Below are 18376 nucleotides of genomic sequence, written 5' to 3' on the forward strand. Positions count from 1 at the left end.
ACATAGGCAGAACACTCTATGACATAAATCACAGCAAGATCCTTTTTGACCCACCTCCTAGAGAAATGGAAATAAAAACAAAAATAAACAAATGGGACCTAATGAGACTTAAAAGCTTTTGCACAGCAAAGGAAACCATAAACAAGACAAAAAGACAGCCCTCAGAATGGGAGAAAATATTTGCAAATGAAGCAACTGACAAAGGATTAATCTCCAAAATATACAAGCAACTCATGCAGCTCAATATCAAGAAAACAAACAACCCAATCCAAAAATGGGCAGAAGACCTAAACAGACATTTCTCCATAGAAGATATACAGATTGCCAACAAACACGTGAAAGGATGCTCAACATCTCTAATCAGAGAAATGCAAATCAAAGCTACAATGAGGTATCACCTCACACCAGTCAGAATGGCTGTCATCAAAAAATCTAGAAACAATAAATGCTGGAGAGGGTGTGGAGAAAAGGGAACCCTCTTGCACTGTTGGTGGGAATGTAAATTGATACAGCCACTGTGGAGAACAGTATGGAGGTTCCTTAAAAAACTAAAAATAGAACTACCATACGACCCAGCAATCCCAGTACTGGGCATATACCCTGAGAAAACCATAATTCAAAAAGAGTCATGTACTACAATGTTCACTGCAGTTCTATTTACAATAGCCAGGACATGGAAGCAAGCTAAGTGTCCACTGACAGATGAATGGATAAAGAAGATGTGGCACATATATACAATGGAATATTACTCAGCCAGAAAAAGAAACGAAATTGAGTTATTTGTAGTGAGGTGGATGGACCTAGAGTCTGTCATACAGAGTGCAGTAAGTCAGAAAGAGAAAAACAAATACTGTATGCTGACACATATATATGGAATCTAAAAACAAAAAACAGAAAAAATGGTTCTGAAGAACCTAGGGGCAGGCCAGGAATAAAGATGCAGAGATAGAGAATGGACTTGAGGACATGGGGAGGGGGAAGGGTAAGCTGGGACGAAGTGAGAGAGTGGCATGGACATATATACACTACCAAATGTAAAATAGCTAGTGGGAAGCAGCCGCATAGCACAGGGAGATGAGCTCTGTGCTTTGTGACCACCTAGAGGGGTGGGATAGGGAGGGTGGGAGGGAGACGCAAGAGGGAGGGGATATGGGGATGTATGTATATGTATAGCTGATTCACTTTGTTATACAGCAGAAACTAACACACCATTGTGAAGCAATTATACTCCAATAAAGGTGTTTTAAAAAAAAAGACAGTAAAAAAATTAAAAAATAAAAATAAAGAGGCAAGGTCAGGGGAAAGCAAACTGCTTTATTTTGGATGCCGGCAACTGGGGGGTGGGGATGGGGTGTAGGATGGATGTCTGTCCAAAGGCCAACTCCCCCCTACTGACAGTCAGTGGGGAAGAGCTGTTATAGGTGGAGGGAGGGGCTCCATGCAGAAACAGCACAGTCGGCTCAGACAGTCATCTTGAAATTGGTCATTGGTGGTCTGACCAGCATCATCTTGATTGTTTTAGGTACAGTTAATCTTCAGTTCCAGGGTTGGTTGGTTCCCATTTCCTTGAGGCCAATTCTCGGAATTGTGGCAGCTTACGTCATGGCTGCAGCCTGGTCATCATGTAGTTAACTTCTTCCAACTGCTGGAGGTTTCAGTATCTTTAAGACAGCTCACAGGATATGGCTCAGAATATTATCTACAGCCCTTGAGGAGGAACTAAACGTCCTTGACTGTGCTTAATGACTGAACTATTATTGTTTGATCTCCTTTGACTGTTTTCCTTTGTTTCTGCATTTTCTCACTTCTCTGATTAAACTTATACTTTGGCTAAAGTTTTTCCACAGACAAAAGGCAGGTTGAGGATGTGGGGGGCAAGGACCATAGGGTCCTGCTCTGCTTCAGTAGGAGTCTAACTTCATTGTTTTTCATGGGGATATCCAAAGTTATTCTTTGGCTATTGAATTGCCTTAGCACTTTTGTTGAAAATCAATTGACCATAAACGTAAGAGTTTATTTCCGAACTCTAAATTCTATTCCGTTTACCTGTATGTTGATCGTCTTGTAGTACCACACTGTTTTGATTAGTCTAACTGTTGTTAAGTCTTGACATTTTTTCACAGCTTCTTAAACAGTCTTTGAGCCATTCTTTTTCGGTCTCCTCCATTTACCTCCACTTCTAGAGGTATTTGATCCTTTAGGGGATTCGACAGTGTTAACTGAGTTGCTTCTCAGTCTTCTTCATTGATAGCTTCGGGTTCAGCTTTCTCATGTCTGCAGAGTCTTTGATCATTTGTTCATCTCCTTTTAAGCTCTCAGTTTTTTGTTGCTGTTGTTTCTCCAATTTATGCTACTCTTCTGTGCCTTAAAAAGGAAAGGAAGTCTTTTACTGTTGCTTTAGTAGGATTTCTGGAGGAAGCAAAAATAGTGAAATCTACACTCAGTTAGAAAGAGTCCTTTAAAATCTCATACGAATGATCTAGACCTATTGCCTACACTTCGGCACCCACACCCTTTAACTCTTGTAATTTGGGTTTTATTTCCTCTCTCTTGTTAAAACTGCACTCTTTAAGGTCACCAGTGACAGTTTCATCACCAAATCTAATGGTCTTTCTGTAGTTCTCATTCTTTTCCTCTTCTCTGTTCTAGTTGAAACCGTTGACCACAAGTTTTATCTTATCTCCTTTCTATGTATCACCTCCTTTAATCATCTTTTTACTTTGATGACTTCTCTTTTTCATTCTACCTTTAATTGTGAGCATCTTTCGTGGTTTAGTTCCTGGGTTCTCTATTTATGTATTTATTATTAAAAAAATTTTAGATTGTGGTAAAATGCACATAACATAAAATTTACCTTCTTAACCAATTTTAAGTGCATGGTTCAGTGGTGTTAAGTACATTCACATTGTTGTGCAACCAACCTCCAGAACTTTTTATCTTGCAAAACAAACTCTGTACCCCATTTTCCACTCCCCGCAGCCCCTGGCAAGCTCCATTTTGCTTGTGAGTTCAACTACTCTAGATACTTCATATAAATGGAATCATACAGTATTTGTCTTTTTGTGACTGACTTACTTCACTTAGCATAATGTCCTCAAGGTTCATCCATGTGACAACATTTGTCAGAATTTCCTTCCTCTTTATGGCTGAATAACATTCCATTGTATGTATATACCATGTTTTGTTTATCCCTTCATTCATTGATAGACACTTGTGTTGCTTCAGCCTTTTAGCTCTTGTGAATAACAATGCTATTAACATGGGTGCAGAAATATCTCTTTGAGTCCTTGCTTTCAGTTCTTTCAGAAGTGGGATTGCTAAATCGTATGGTAATTCTGCTTTTACTTTTTTTTTTAATAGATTAATTTATTTATAGGCTGCATTGGGTCTTCGTTGCTGTGCGCAGGCTTTCTCTAGTTGTGGCGAACTGGGGGGCTACTCTTCGTTGTCTTGCAAGGGCTTCTCATTGTGGTGGCTTCTCTTGTTGCAGAGCACAGGCTTCAGTAGTTGTGGCTGGCGGGGCTCTAGAGTGCAGGCTCAGTAGTTGTAGCACACGGGCTTAGTTGCTCTGCAGCATGTGGGATCTTCCTGGACCAGGGCTATGAACCCGTGTCCCCTGCATTGGCAGGTGGATTCTTAACCACTGCGCCACCAGGGAAGCCCCATGCTTTTACTTTTTTGAGGAGGCGCTTTACTGTTTTCCGCAGTGGCTGTACTATTTTATGTTTCCCTCAATAGTGCAAAAGGCTTCCAATCTCTCTAGAGAGGGTTTTTCTCTCTATATATTATTTTATTTGGAGAGTTCATGTCCTGCATCAGCAAACATCACTGAATTACTCTCAAATTACTGTTCCCAGCTCTAATCTATTTCCCAAATTCCAGTCTCACATTTATAATTGCATGCTGTTTAAAGTCACTTGATAGTACTGCAGTCAACTGAAATTCACTGTCCCTAAAACTCCTGTTTTTTTCCCAAAACGTATTCCTTCTTCAGAAATAGTGGAAATACTACTATTTACAACATGAAAGCTTGATAATTTAGTCTGTTTCCTATATGGGAATTCACCTATTTCAGAAGTAATACGTTCTTGCCCCGCTCCCTCCCGCTTCGCCCACCCCCCACCTCCTGCCTTTGCCCTGCGCCCCCGGGCGGCAAAATGGTGGCGCAGCCGCAGAACCGAGATAGGGTAGTGTGTTGCTGGCCAGGCCCGGGCCCGTGGCGGAGGCTAAGCCCCTGGGCCGCTTCCAGTGTCTCATGTGGCTAGAATACAGTTCAGGTGCCGCATGGACACGTGCTTTGCTCTGCATGCCTGCAGGAATGTCTGAAACCAAAGAAGTCTGGAGTGTGTCACAGCACTCTAGCACCTGGCTTCGGAGCCCTGGAGCTCCAGCGATAGATTGACAGCACAAGCACAGAGACTTCTTGCCATGACTGCTCTAAGATCCAAGATCTGGGCGCACGTGGCTACATGTTCCAAATACCAGAATTACATCGTGGAATGTGTGAAGACCACCGCCAAGGATGCATCGCTTCAGCCAGGGAATGTCCCGAACCGTTATACTCTCCTTGTCCTTACTGCCCCGAGAAGAATTCTGATCAAAAAGGACTTGTGGAACACTGCAAGTTATCCCATAGCACAGACACCAAATCTGTGGTTTGTCCAATATGTGCCTCGATGCCCTGGGGAGACCCTTTTGTTCCACTACCTTCTGCCATTTTTTTCAGGCAACTTCATAATTCCCTTTTCCCAAAACTTTTTATCTTTTTGAGCAAAGAACTTTTCCAGGTGCTATTTAGTCTTCCAGGAAATTGAAATTTTTTCCATTAAGAGAATTTTCTAAAGACCGAAATAAATGGAAATCCGAAGGTGCAATGTCTGGTGAATACGGCGGATGAATCAGAACTTCCCAGCCAAGCTGTGACAGTTTTTGCCTGGTCATCAAAGAAACATGTGGTCTTGCGTTATCCTGACAGAAGATTATGTGTTTTCTGTTGACTAATTCTGGATGCTTTTCCTCGAGTACTGCTTTCAGTTGGTCTAACTGGGAGCAGTACTTGTTGAAATTAATGGTTTGGTTCTCCGGAAGGAGCTCATAATAGAGGACTCCCTTCCAATCCCACCATATACACAACATCACCTTCTTTGGATGAAGACCGGCCTTTGGTGTGTTTGCTGGTGGTTCATTTTGCTTGCCCCACGACCTCTTCCATGCCATATTATTGTACAGTACCCACTTTTCATCACCCATCACAATTTGTTTTAAAAACAGAATGTTTTCATTACATTTATTCGTTTTGGTCTTTTAAAATTTATTTATTTTATTTATTTTTGGCTGCATTGGGTCTTTGTTGCTGTGTGCAGGCTTTCTCTAGTTGCAGCGAGCGGGAGCTACTCTTCGTTGTGGTGTGCGGGCTTCTCATTGCAGTGGCTTCTCTTGTTGTGGAGCACAGGCTCTAGGCACGTGGGCTTCAGTAGTTGTGGGACGCAGGCTCAGTAGTTGTGGCTTGCGGGCTCTAGAGCGCAAGCTCAGTAGCTGTGGTTCACGGGCTTAGTTGCTCCGCGGCCTGTGGGCTCTTCCCAGACCAGGGCTTGAACCTGTGTCCCCTGCATTGGCAGGTTCTTAACAGCTGCGCCACCAGGGAAGCCCTCATTATATTTAAGTAGAGAATCACATGCGGAAATATGGTCAAGGAGGGTTTTTTTTTTGCTTAACTTATGTGGAACCCAAACATCAAAGCGATTAAAATACCCAAGCTGGTGCAAATGATTTTCAATGCTTGATTTGGATATTTTGAGTATTTTGCAGGTTATCTCCTGCGTGGTATAATGTTGATTTTTCTCAGTTAATGTCTCAATTTGATCACTATCAACTTCAGCTGGTCTACCTGACCGTGGAGCATCGTCCAGTGAGAAATCTCCAGCACAAAACTTTGCAAAGCACTTTTGACACATTCAGTCAAGTCACAGCACCTTCTCCATACACTGCACAAATCTTTTTTTGCATTTTGATTGTGTTTTTACCTTTCTTGAAATAATAAAGCATAATATGCCAAATATGTTGCTTTTCTTCTTCCATCTTCAATATTAAAATGACTACACAAAAATTCACCAATTTTGATGTCTTTTTTAAAATACATGCTGATGTGACAGCTGTCACATACAATCTAACAAAATTGTTTTAAATGAAGTTAAAGACACCTAAGTGCTACTACAGCCATCGTATAGAAAAAAACCGAATGAAACTTTCGGCCAACCCAATACCTTAGCGGAGTTGAAAGAGGCTTCTAGGAGGTGTTGCCTGAGCTGAATATTTAAAAATAAGTTTGTATTTGTTAACTGGAATGGAATGGGAGAGAGTAAGGAGATGATTCCAGGTAGAGAGAATTAATATAAGAAAATACATAGAGAACTGTTGTTGCTCAACGATGATGGAGTGTGGGTTTGGGGCAAGGGTACCAGTGAAAGACAGACTGAAGAGGAAAGTGGGATCCAAATCCTGATAAACCTTGAATGGCATTCAGTGGGCTTTTCACTTTATCACCTTATCCTGTAGGGGAAAGAGATCAATGGGAAGGGCTTTGTGCAAAGCAATAGCATAACCATACTGGTATTTTAGAAAAGTAGCAGCTCAGAGGAGGACTTTAAGACTGAAGGCCTAAACCACTTAGGAGTTGAAATATAGCCAGGAGATTATGACCTGGATGAAGGCAATAGCGTTAAGCATGCAGTGAGAAGAAAAAGAGATGTTAAGGTGTAAAATCCATAGGACAACATGTCTACTTGGATGTGGGAGCAGATAAAAAGGTGCCAGAATAACTCCCAAGTTTCTGACTTGGGGGACTGGTTAAATTATTGTGTCATTCATTGAACCAGACCACATATAAATAATAGCAATTTAAGAAAAAAAAAACTCTTCGAAGTTAGATCTTATACATATTGCATGTGAATGGCCAAGTGAAGCTGTCCAACAAGCATTTGAGTATATGGGTTTAAAACTTGATGAGACCTAAGCTGGTTATAGAGATTCAGGTATTGTCAAATAACTGAATCTATGTGATATAGCTTCACTCACAATATATTGTTTGAGAAGAGAGTCAAGAATAAAACCCTGGGGAACACCAAATTTAAGAAGCAATTTAAAAGAAAAAGAAAAACACAAAAAAAGAAAATAAGAAAAAAAATTGTCAGAGAGGTAGAAAAAGGAACACTAAGGGAAGATAAGTTTTTGGAAGACAAATATTAAACTTGAAAGACAGATTGAAGGACTGATTATTTGGAAATTTGAATGCCAGGATAAAAAATTTATATCTACAAAGGAAGCATTTATTATTTTTGTATTGGGACTATAGCCTAATGAAAATGATGCCTTAGTAAGATGTAGTCTAGGCAGGACAGTCTGTTAGAGGGAAGAAAATTGATAAAGTCTTCAACTAGAGTGGTGGCAGTTATGACTAGAAAAAGGAATGTCAAAATAAAAATCAACAAGTAGTTGGTGACTCGCTGAATATTATTTTTTTGGATAAATTATGAAATTTATTTATAAAATTTTTCCTTTTAAAAGCCAGAACATAACAAATATCACTTTCTGGAAACTCATCTTATTAGAAATATCAATAACATTGAGCAGTCTGTCCTCTGTGCTTCTAATGTCTTCTGCAGAGAATTCAGTGTATTTTATTTCACTTATTTATTTGCACGTATATTTCTTTCAGCTAGTCTGTGATTGCTTGAGGGTAGGTACTGTATCTCATTTATCTTTGCATCCCCAGGACTCAGTTTCAGTGGCTAACAGAGTGAGTGCTTAGCAAATCTTTACAGCTTCCCAAAATTACACAGCTTCCCAAATCCTGTTCTAGCTGAAGTAATCCATGTATGGTTTCTTGAGCCTACCTTGAGGGACCTTGTTACCTACTTTCTTGAAAGTACTTTCTTGAAAGTTACCTACTTTCTTGAGTTACCTTGTTTGGAATACTCAAGGGGCTGTAATAGTGTAATGTAATAGTTGAGAGCGTGGAGTTTGGAGCCAGACTGCCTGAACTTAAATCCTGCCTCAGCCACTTTTTAATTGTGTAAACCTTTGGCAAGTTACCTAAATTCTTTGTGCCCCAGTTTCTCCTTATATAAAATGGAAACAGTAGTTACTGCATTGTAAGTGTGGTTGTGATGATGAATCACATTTTTATCTAAAAAAGTGTTTAGAATAGGAATTGGCAAATACTAAGCACTCAGTAATATTAACTATTATTATTATTACTTCAATCAGTGTATTTATTTAATGTTTATTTATTTATTTTATCTATTTTTGGCTGCATCGGGTTTTCTTAGTTGCGGCACGTGGGATCTTCATTGAGGTGTGTGGGATGTTTCGTTGCGACATGAGCTGTTTGTTGTGGTGTGCGGGCTTCTCTCTAGTTGTGGCGTGCCTCTTCTCTAGTTGTGGTGTGCGGGTTCCAGAGCACGTGGGCTCAGTAGTTGTGGCACGCGGGCTTAGTTGCCCTGCGGCATGTGGGATTTTAGTTCCCTGACCAGGGATCAAACCCGCATCCCCTTCATTGTAAACTGGACCACCAGGGAAGTCCCAACCAAAATATTTAAACTTCACTTTCCTATTAGGTTATCAGAGCTGATTTTTAGAGGAAATTCAAGCCAAATATTTAATATTTCAAAAATTAGATCAAGTAATAATTATGTCCCCTCCAGACTCCGGAAACAATTAAAATCCAGTTAATTTTTGCTCAGCCATTCCTGTTTTGAAAAATTTTCATCCTGTTTTCTATGTAGACAAGTAGTGCCAGTCCTAGGTTTTGTTTAGTTTTACAGTCAAACAAGTCCATTTGGTCAAGAGTCTTCCATCCTTCAGGAGGCTGGTAATATTTTCCATGGTTATTTTGTGGCTTACTAAAGTTTGAATAGTAAGTACATCAACTGATATGTGCATTTCAAATTGTTGGACTTGTTCTAGTTTCAAGTCATCAAAGGAATGACTATATGGGCATTTCATTTCCTTTTCCTTCCCACTTAGGAAGATTCTAGGGTTAGTGTCTCAACTATATCTATATGTGGCTAAATCACAGCCTCACATTTCCTTTACAATACAGTTGCCTGAACATCATTGCATAGTGGCATCACATGATTGGAAAGCAGTGTATTTTATGAACACCATCACACACACAAGTGCACACACACAGTCATAACACATCAGATCAGAAAAAGCTTATTAACATAAAGTACAATGGCTTAGGGATTCTGCATTTGCTGATCTTTCTTGAATTATTTTCCTTGGAAAACTTTGAATTCATAGTTACCTAAAGGCTGAGGTTAACTTGCCAGTAGCAGATTTGAGAGATGAGAGCTAATGTCAGGGGATAGATGTTTTCTTTTACAAATAACACCGTTAGATATTGTTCTCCACCACCCATGCCCAAACTGCTACTCGACCTATGAAACAAATAGCACCACAAACACAGATAACCCCAGGCTTCAGGTCTGTAATCTGACTGTGGCCATCAGCAGCCAGAAATGAGTTTCTTTCTAATCAGCCTTCCATCAGTCCCCAGTCACTCATATAAAGGAGCCTGGGGAGGGGAAGATTCACATTGCTTTTTCTTCAGCACCAGGGTTCTGGGCAGCGCCCTGAGAGGTCCACTGCTCGCACGCCTCTTCTCTCAATCTCCACCAGCGCTGCTACTGCCTCTCTAGTCCCCCCCTGCTGCAGAGAGAGAAAATTACATCGGAATCCATGCAGCCGGCAATGATGATGTTTTCTAGTAAATACTGGGCAAGGAGAGGGCTTTCTCTGGATTCAGCAGTGCCCGAAGAGCATCAGCTGCTTGGCAGCATAACAGTGAGTACTGAGTAGCTGGCACTCTCTAGAGGAGTGTTTTCTAGGGTAGCGATAGTTATCCTTGCCATTTGGACACCTGCTGTAAACACCTCAATTCTTTCCTCTATCGTCTGTCTACCCTGCCTCCACTCTTCCTTCTCTCTCCATAAAGTAAAGTGGGTGTCCTGATCGCTACGTGCTAAACTTCCTTTCCTCAAAGTTTATAAGTTGAAAGTAAAGAAGTTCCCGAACATTATGAATGAGAGGTTGTATAAACCAATGTCTTATATCAAAACCAAAAAAAGTGTGCAGAATTTTGAAAGACCATTTATTATGAGTTGGAACAGGGAGAAGAAATTAAATAGATTTCTGTGGTTCCTGCAAGGTTATTGTGTCTTCTGTACCCTCTTCCATCTACAAAACCTGGTCTTTAAACACAAAGTAATATTTTCTGTTTTTGTCTATAGGTGCTGGTTGTTGGAATAAGAGAAAGATCAGATTCCTCTCAAAAGTTTTCCTGTGTTCCTTATTACTCCATTATTTTTCAGTTTAACTGATGGAGTAATGAAAGCAATACACCACTTATTTCAATGTTTAAGGCAGTTTCTGTGTTTAAATAATAACAGAATAAAAAAGTAATATTTTGCAGGATTTTAGATCCTGATATGGGGTAATAGTCATAGGATTTAATAAAAAAGATAGTGAAAGAAAAATGTATTCAGATTTCTAGTTATTAAAAATATTAAATGATATTTCATTACTGTCTACCAGAGTTTATCAACCAATTGAAATTTAGTCTGTATCATAGAAAAATCTGTTTTAGTATTGTAGCTCCGAATATGTGCCAGAGGGTTGTATTGTACTGGTATATTATTACTCCTAAAAATGTTGAAAAGTAATCAGGGCAAGTTTTGGAGAACTGTTTAAATCAATTTGCAAAAATGAGTCTAAAAACGTACATAGGTTTTCTAACATTTAAATAATATGTATATTTGAATGCGATATTACAGTGAGGAATTCTGAAGCCACAATGAACTGCTAGAAGGAAAACAAGGAAAACTCAGAGTTATGGTTAATGTATAATAATACTTTCATATAAAAAATGCTACTTAAATATATAAGATCTGTGGCAGATGTTGAGAGTACTACAACATTTGAGCTTTTAATGACTAGACTGTCAAATGCCAATGCCTATATAAACTTCTTCTCTCCCTCAAGTCATAAATTATAAAATATTTATTTCTATGACATATAAACCTAGTGAGTGAGGCAGTAGAGACTGTGTGAAAATAAAGCCAGTAGAGAAATCAGAGGAAGAAAATAGCAAAGCACTATTCACTGGGTTCCATATCAAATGTACATTTTTCAGTTTCATGAGGAAGTAATAGATTGGAATGACTGCATTCTATTACTCTCTGCCAGGGAGAAGGTTCTGTTTGCCCAGTTCTTCATTTGCATATAAAGAACACGAAAAAGTACACTCTAATTTGATTTGTCTGTTAAGTAAAAGTTTCCAGCTTTTTAATTGTGTATTTCTGGCAATGTGATCTGAGTTTCTGGAATCTGCCATTTTTGTCTTTAGCTAATAGACTAAGAGTCATTACTTAGTCATGTATTATAGTATTTGACTGGCCAATAAAGTGGTAATCGTTTCCAGTTTCTCAGATTCTACTCTTGGCTCCTGATGATGAGCTAGTTCTTTCTTTACTTTTTTCTTGTGGCTGAATTTTAATAGCCACTTTTCAGATATCATCTGCTGACACAGATGGCCTTAATTGAATACACTCTGTGGCGAACTTCTGCAGATAGATTCACATTGACAGTGTGGGTCTAATTACAGAATGTAAGGTGATCAATTTTAGTGCCTGTCCTGACATATTTCAGAACAAAATGAATATTTTGTTTTTAAGATTTAATCGAAACAAAAATTATATGTTTAGTCTTAATTTTGTTACGTTTGGTAATTAATATAGCTTCTATATGATTCAGCTAGGCTAACAGATCAGATTTCATCCTGTAAAATAAACCTAGAAAGAAAGACAGGAATTATTCATACATGATACTTTATACTTTATGATGATCAGATTTTTGTTGCTATTAAAGTGAAGCAAGTATGATTCCCCTTTAATTTCAACCACTGGTGATATCTTTGAGCATTGGAAAATAGTGTCCCTGAGTAAATTAGACTTGTACGAAAGTTATGAGTGACTTGGCAACTTCTCCTCGAGCTTGTGTGATTGCTGGGGCTTCCAGCGTATAAATGGAATGTCTGAAAAAGAATCTAGTTGTAGAGAACTCTGGAATCCTAACTAATATTTGTGTGTGTGTGTTTCTACGTTCTTGAAGCTAAATAAAACTAACGCTGGCAAAAATGATGATAAAAAAGGCAACAAGGGAAGCAGCAAAAGTGACACTGCTACCGAGAGCAGCAAGATGGCAGTTGTATTCTCCTTGAAAAATGAAGTTGGTGGATTGGTCAAAGCACTGAAACTCTTTCAGGTGAATGTAAAATATCATTATCTAACTTTAAAACCGTCTGTGTGCCGGGTTACAAACTTGTCATCTGTTACAAAATATTACTGAACCATTTCTGGGTAATGTGTTGCAAATTTCAAAGAAACCAAGCTTCGTGAGGCTTTACAAGACAAGTTGGTCTGTCAAACAAAGAAATAAGCAGATTCGTGGAAACCGTGTTTTATTAATTCAGCGTCAGCCTATTAGTAATTCTGAACACTGTTGCCAGGTGAGGAAGTCGGTAATTAAAAAGTGTGAGCCTCACACCTGGAAATGCAAACACAAAAGCGGTCAAAGGGTATCTTTAAACATCAAGAGGCTGCAGCCTGATTTGATTTGTTCATATTTGAATCGTGCACATGTCCTAGAGCACATTTATTGCATAAAATGAGATATATTAGTATAGGTACTCGATATTCCCCGAAGCCCCATTGTTTCAAGAACTTAATGTGTCTTTTGTAAAGATGAGTCATTCTCCTTATATATGAGCTAGGGCTAGCTCTCTTTTTATCTTGTAGAAATGTAGTAGCCTTTTCCTAAGCCCAGGTGGGTGGTTTGTAAGCTCAAGAAAGAGCCCCGTTGAGGGGGAGGTTATAAAAGGCCAGGAGAACTGTTGCCTTTTTGCCAGGGCACACCTGATGGCTCCCCTACCCTTCAGCAAGCACCTCCTCTGCCAGTGCATTTTGTGTGGGGGCACGGGCTGTGATTAGAGCTGTAGGATAGGGAGCCTAGCTCTGCATGGTGCCTTGGGCTGCTGGTGCAGTGGAAAGAGGGTTGGAATTGCAGTCAGAGGATTCAGACCTGTGTTCTCCTGGCTTGGCTAATCACTAGCTGCTTCCTAGGTTCAATTGCTTCATTTGTAAAATAGCAGTAATAATTCCCACCTAACAGGGTTGTTGTGATGAAATCATATGAGTGGAAGTGCTTTGTAAAGGGTACAGATATGAGGCATTATTGTGATGCTTCCCTGATGACCATAGAGGGGGAATTAGCAGCCTGTTTTTGCAAATATTTCCTTGTTCTCTTTTGACCTTGAAGAAAGGATCAGGCACCATAAAGAGTGGTAATGGAAATCTGGGGAAATATTTTACGCATAATTATATCATCCAGCATTGTCTCCGTACAGTTCCCAAAGGCAGGGCAATGCAATTAGACAGCTGGGTGCAGTGGAAAAAATCCCTGGAGAAGGAGTGAGCAGCCATGAGTTTTCACTCGGCCATCAGCTAGTCATGGGGTCTTAGTTACATCACTTAATCCATCTGGACCTCAGTTTCCTTGTCTAAAAATATCCACTTTGCTTCAACCAAAGGACATTAAGAGCCCAAAGTGACACAGTGTGTGAGAAGACTCTTGAACTTTGAACCTAATGTTAGTCTTACCTTTATTATCTGCCGATTTAGAAAATAGGGCATTATTGCAAAAGTTATTAAAAACAGAAATAGAGCATTTAGTGTCCTGGTCAAAAGACTAGTTTCTTTATACAGAGAAGGATGCCATCAGATTTTATCTTAGTCTGGTACCGGAAACTGCCTATCTGCTGCTGTGCTGAAAATTCTGAGGTCATCCAGGATTGTACGTGGAATTATGCTGATAATCAGAGTGTATCATGGAGTGATGGGGAGGGATCCGCTTATTTGGGGGTAGGTTAGGGTGGAGAGGAGAACTTAGTCTTCAGTTAACTCAGGACAAAGGAAGACTCTATCACTGGGAAAATTTAAACCTGAGATTTAAGTATTAAATTTCTGCCCTTCTACGAACACCTATTGTAAGGAGATTTTACCCATGAAATCCATCGTGATAGTTGCAGCAACATATCCTTGGATGAAGCTAGCCTGGAGGTTGCTGAAAGAGACCAGTTACTAAGTGGTTCCATTAAGGATTCTTCTTCTTTTTCTTCTTCTTTTTTTTGCCTGCAGAGATCCTTTTTTAGCTACTTTTCTTGCTTCCTTTTTTTTGTTCCCCTACAATGGGGCCACGCCTTGGCCAGTGGTTCCCAAACTTCAGTCATTTTCATATCATCTTCCCAGTTTCTGCCTCATTTGCCTGCTATTCATACTATTAATTATTTTTTCCAAGATTTTAAGCTTTATTTCAAAAAGAGATACTACCAGAAAATCAGTAGTTTGAGTTTTAGGTTTTTTTGGAAAATATATAAAAATAAATAAATCTGGGGATTATATGACAATAAACTAATTTCCTCCCAAACAATCATGCATACCACCAGTGGGATGTGGATTGATCTGGGAAATGATAAAGTTCATAATTATCACACATTTTATAGGGCCCTTTATATATCTTAATGTCCTCCCCTTGTTAAAAATGAGACAGGAAATCCTACACATAGTTACTATTCTTATTAATAGAGACAATGGTTGGAAAACATTTCCATGTTTTAGTCAAGCAAACGGTGAGAAGGTTGTCTTTTCCTCTTTTGTGGGCACTTGGTACCTTTTTGCTTACAAGTTGGACAAGAGCAGCCCATGGCATCCCTTTTATTGTGCCCTGAAGGTGATTAAGAGATGTTGCTTATATTTCCACAGGAAAAACATGTAAATATGGTTCATATTGAGTCCAGGAAATCTCGGCGAAGAAGTTCGGAAGTTGAAATCTTTGTGGACTGTGAGTGTGGCAAAACGGAATTCAATGAGCTCATTCAGTCACTGAAATTTCAAACCACGATTGTGACGCTGAATCCGCCAGAGAACATTTGGACAGAGGAAGAAGGCAAGGCCAGTTTTTGCTTGTCGGGTGATTTTGCAAATCTGACAAATGTTGCAAAGGGGAAAATACAATCTGTGAGCTAATATTTTGAACCTGCACTGTGTTTCCAGCAGAGCTAGAGGATGTGCCCTGGTTTCCCCGGAAGATCTCTGAGTTAGACAAATGTTCTCACAGAGTTCTCATGTATGGTTCTGAGCTGGATGCCGATCACCCAGTAAGTGTGCAGTAAAATCCATTCCACATGTGCTCTTCCAGCTCTGCCCGTCTGCCAGGCAGTGTGCCATCTTCTGTGCTGTAATGCTGTATTATAGAGCAGTTTATTATTTATTCCCCATAACTGAGAGCAGACTTTAAAATGATAGTTTCCCTGTACATAGGCGTTGGCTGGAAGCAGGTTAGAAGGATGGCATTTCCACCTAGCATTTATTTTTAAAAGGGTTGGAGAGAGGAGGAGGGTATAAACCTTGGAGAATATTTCAACAGAATTAGACAGCCTGAAAAATACTTGAAGATGGTGACCCTTGGAAAAACAATAAACTGAAATTGATCACCTCGTTGGGAAACTGGGAAGGACTGTAGGCATTAAGGGGCTCAGTGAGAGAGTAAAATTCTCCTTGCTATTTTTCTTGATTGGAGGTAGTAAGGGGTAGAGTAATGTGGTGGACTTCAGTCTCAGTGGAAAGGCAGAGGGTGATAGAATAAGACCATAATGGAAGATGCCTCTCTTTCCCCATCTACCCTGAATCTATTTATCGCCATCTCTCCTCTACTCCAATAAAAATGACCACCTTTAAAGAAATATGATATGTAGTAAGCATTTCCCATTATTCCCTCTCTCCCCCTTTACATCAGTTTTTATTTAATACAAGAGGCCTGGAGCTTCTTTATGGTCGGAATGAAGTACAGTTAATAGTCTGGGAGAAGCAATCAATATACTCATTTGTTACAAGCAACTCCCCCCTCCCCCGGTGCCCCTTCTTTAAAAATGAGCATATTAAAGGGTGAAACCCAAGCAGATTGGTCATGCTTATAGGAGACTTTGTGGTCTGAGGGTAATGGTTTTCAGATATTCATTTTATTTAAATGGAGGATATCTGGAAATCTGATAGTGAGACTGTAGGCAGTGGTTCTCTAAGTGTGGTCCTGGGACCAACCACATCAGTATCACCTGGGAGCTGGTTTGAACAAGCCCACACTTCAGTTTGAGAACCGTTGCTTTAAAGGAAACTGACAACTTCAGCAAGAGGGAATTTCTCAGTGGAACCAGTCTTTTGGCAAAAATACAAATTCAAACCAATTCATAGCATACCATTCAAACAAATGGTCAAAAAAACCTAATTCAATTTCATGATTTTCAAAAAGCTGAATTCACTCAAAGACACAGTGTGTTATATTTGCCAGCATAATTCCCAGCAGTTCACTTGTAAGCTCCTGAACTTTAGAAAAATACTCAGAAGTGTTTTTAATAATCGTCCATTTGTTTATCTTCCCCTTCTCCACCTCAGAGGAGTCAGAATTAGCACAGAAGCCTGATTTAAGAGCTTAGCAGTAACAGGACTGCCCAGACACCAGCTGTTAATTTGGAGGATGACCTTGGGCAAGTTCCTTTACTTCTGCAACTCAAATTCTTTATGTAAAAGGGGGAAATAAAATGCTTATTGAGCTCAAAGGGGGTGTTTGAAAAGCCTAGTTAATAAAACAACTGGAAAGCATTTTGGCAAGAGTGAATGCTTAATTCCAGGAAAGGAAATGCTGTATTAAATCATCCTGATCAATGCCTGGACAGTAAAGGATTTTTTGCTAACCTCTTATTTCCAAATGCTCCCCTTAGTCTAGTTTGGAAATTACTCAGCCTGGAGAAGGGGGTCAGAACAACCACAGGAACCACTGACCTTGCTGTGAAAAAATTTATTCTAATACCCAGCATAAATTTTCCTGGGCTTAATTTTGTTCCATTACTCCTAATTACACCCACCTTATGATACCTTCTCTTATTTTCTATGCAGCCATTTGAAATAATTGCAAGTACTTAGCAATCTCCTACCTCACTCATCATTTTTTTTTTTTACCGTATGTATTTCTTTTATAAGCACACCAAATATTCATTATGCACAATTTGATATTGGTAAGTTGGTGGTTTTTTATAAGTTATTATTTGATGAAGATAGAAAAAAGTTTCTAAGGAATTTTTGTGCTTGGGAATAATTCCAGTCCTAAGGCAGGGATGATTACGTTAGGATGGCACTCTTGTGCTGAGATGGCTCAGAAGGGGCTTGGAATGTGTCAGGCTGCTGAGGCTCCCTAGAAAGGGTTAAATATGTAGGTCCATCCATCTTAAACTTTAATGGACAAACAGATCACGTGGAGGATCTTTGCAAAATGCAGATGGGTGCACCTGAGATTCTGCATTTCTAGTGAGCTCCCAGTTGAGGCTTACAGTGGAGATCTGCGGACCACACTTTGAGTAGCAAGGATCTACACTGAGAGGGTCTTTCAAAGTGTGAGTCAACGTCCCTGCATAAGGTGCTTATTAAAAATGCAATATGTTGAGGCTCATCTGAAGCCTACTGAATGAGAACTTCCAGGGACGGACCCTGGAATCTGCATTTAAACAGATTTCCCGGAGATTCTGATGAACTCTAAAGTTTGAGAACTAATGTCCTAACTCAGTGATTTTCGGCCCTAGCTTTCCATTCAGATAATCTCTGGAGAACTAAAAAATTTCCTGTGCCAGGATCTCACCTCAGAGTGCTTAAATCAGAACCTCTGGGAATGTGTCCAGGTTTGGAGTGCTATTTAAAGCTCCGCAAATGATTCCAGTATTCCCCCAGGTTGACTTTTTGGGATAGCCAATGTACATTCAGCTGAGCACTTTTGGGTACCAGCTGGGTCTTGATTTAAATCAAGTTCCTCTTGATTTAAATTGAGAGAGGAAGGGTGCAGCAGATACTCTCTGGGTGCTAGTGTTGCCAGATTTAGCAAATAAAAATATACGATGCCTAGTTAAATTTGCATTTCACATAAACAACAAATTTTTTTTGGTATAAGTATGCCCCAAATATTGCATGGGTGTTCTCTATTTTTATCTGGTAACCTTATCCCTGGCATCAGTTTAGAATGGCTGGCCAAGGAATGCTGTGTCTCTGTAATCGCTAGTGTAGCTAGCATCCCTGTCTTGTTTTGCCAGTCCACAGTTCAATGCTGGAAGCTCTGGTTCACCCATAACACTTGTGTAATCACCGCCACACTAGGCTGATGAGGCATGATGAGTAAATCACTCTCTTTCATGCCTGGAAAAGGTGCAGGTGTTTGCCAA

The 18376-nt window shown here is 39.7% G+C and overlaps 1 protein-coding gene and 1 pseudogene across 2 annotated transcripts in view; both read left to right on the forward strand.

The window, feature by feature from the left end:
• Positions 1-4157: 4157 nt before the first annotated feature.
• LOC309829916 (E3 ubiquitin-protein ligase RNF114-like) lies at positions 4158-4814 on the forward strand (annotated as a pseudogene). Its single transcript has one exon. The product of its transcript is annotated as an E3 ubiquitin-protein ligase RNF114-like (transcript).
• A 4927-nt stretch (positions 4815-9741) lies between these two features.
• The window catches only part of TPH2 (tryptophan hydroxylase 2), a gene marked incomplete at its 5' end in the record, with an annotated part of 88930 nt that continues 80295 nt past the window's right edge, over positions 9742-18376 (forward strand). The window contains 4 exons of the mRNA XM_082665789.1: positions 9742-9846; positions 12172-12324; positions 14880-15063; positions 15174-15274. Coding sequence (XP_082521915.1) covers positions 9742-9846; positions 12172-12324; positions 14880-15063; positions 15174-15274 — 543 coding nt within the window. The remainder of the gene's footprint in view (positions 9847-12171; positions 12325-14879; positions 15064-15173; positions 15275-18376) is intronic.

The sequence above is a fragment of the Grampus griseus genome (assembly GCF_964374135.1).
Source record: "Grampus griseus genome assembly, chromosome: 11".
NCBI lineage: Eukaryota > Metazoa > Chordata > Mammalia > Artiodactyla > Delphinidae > Grampus > Grampus griseus.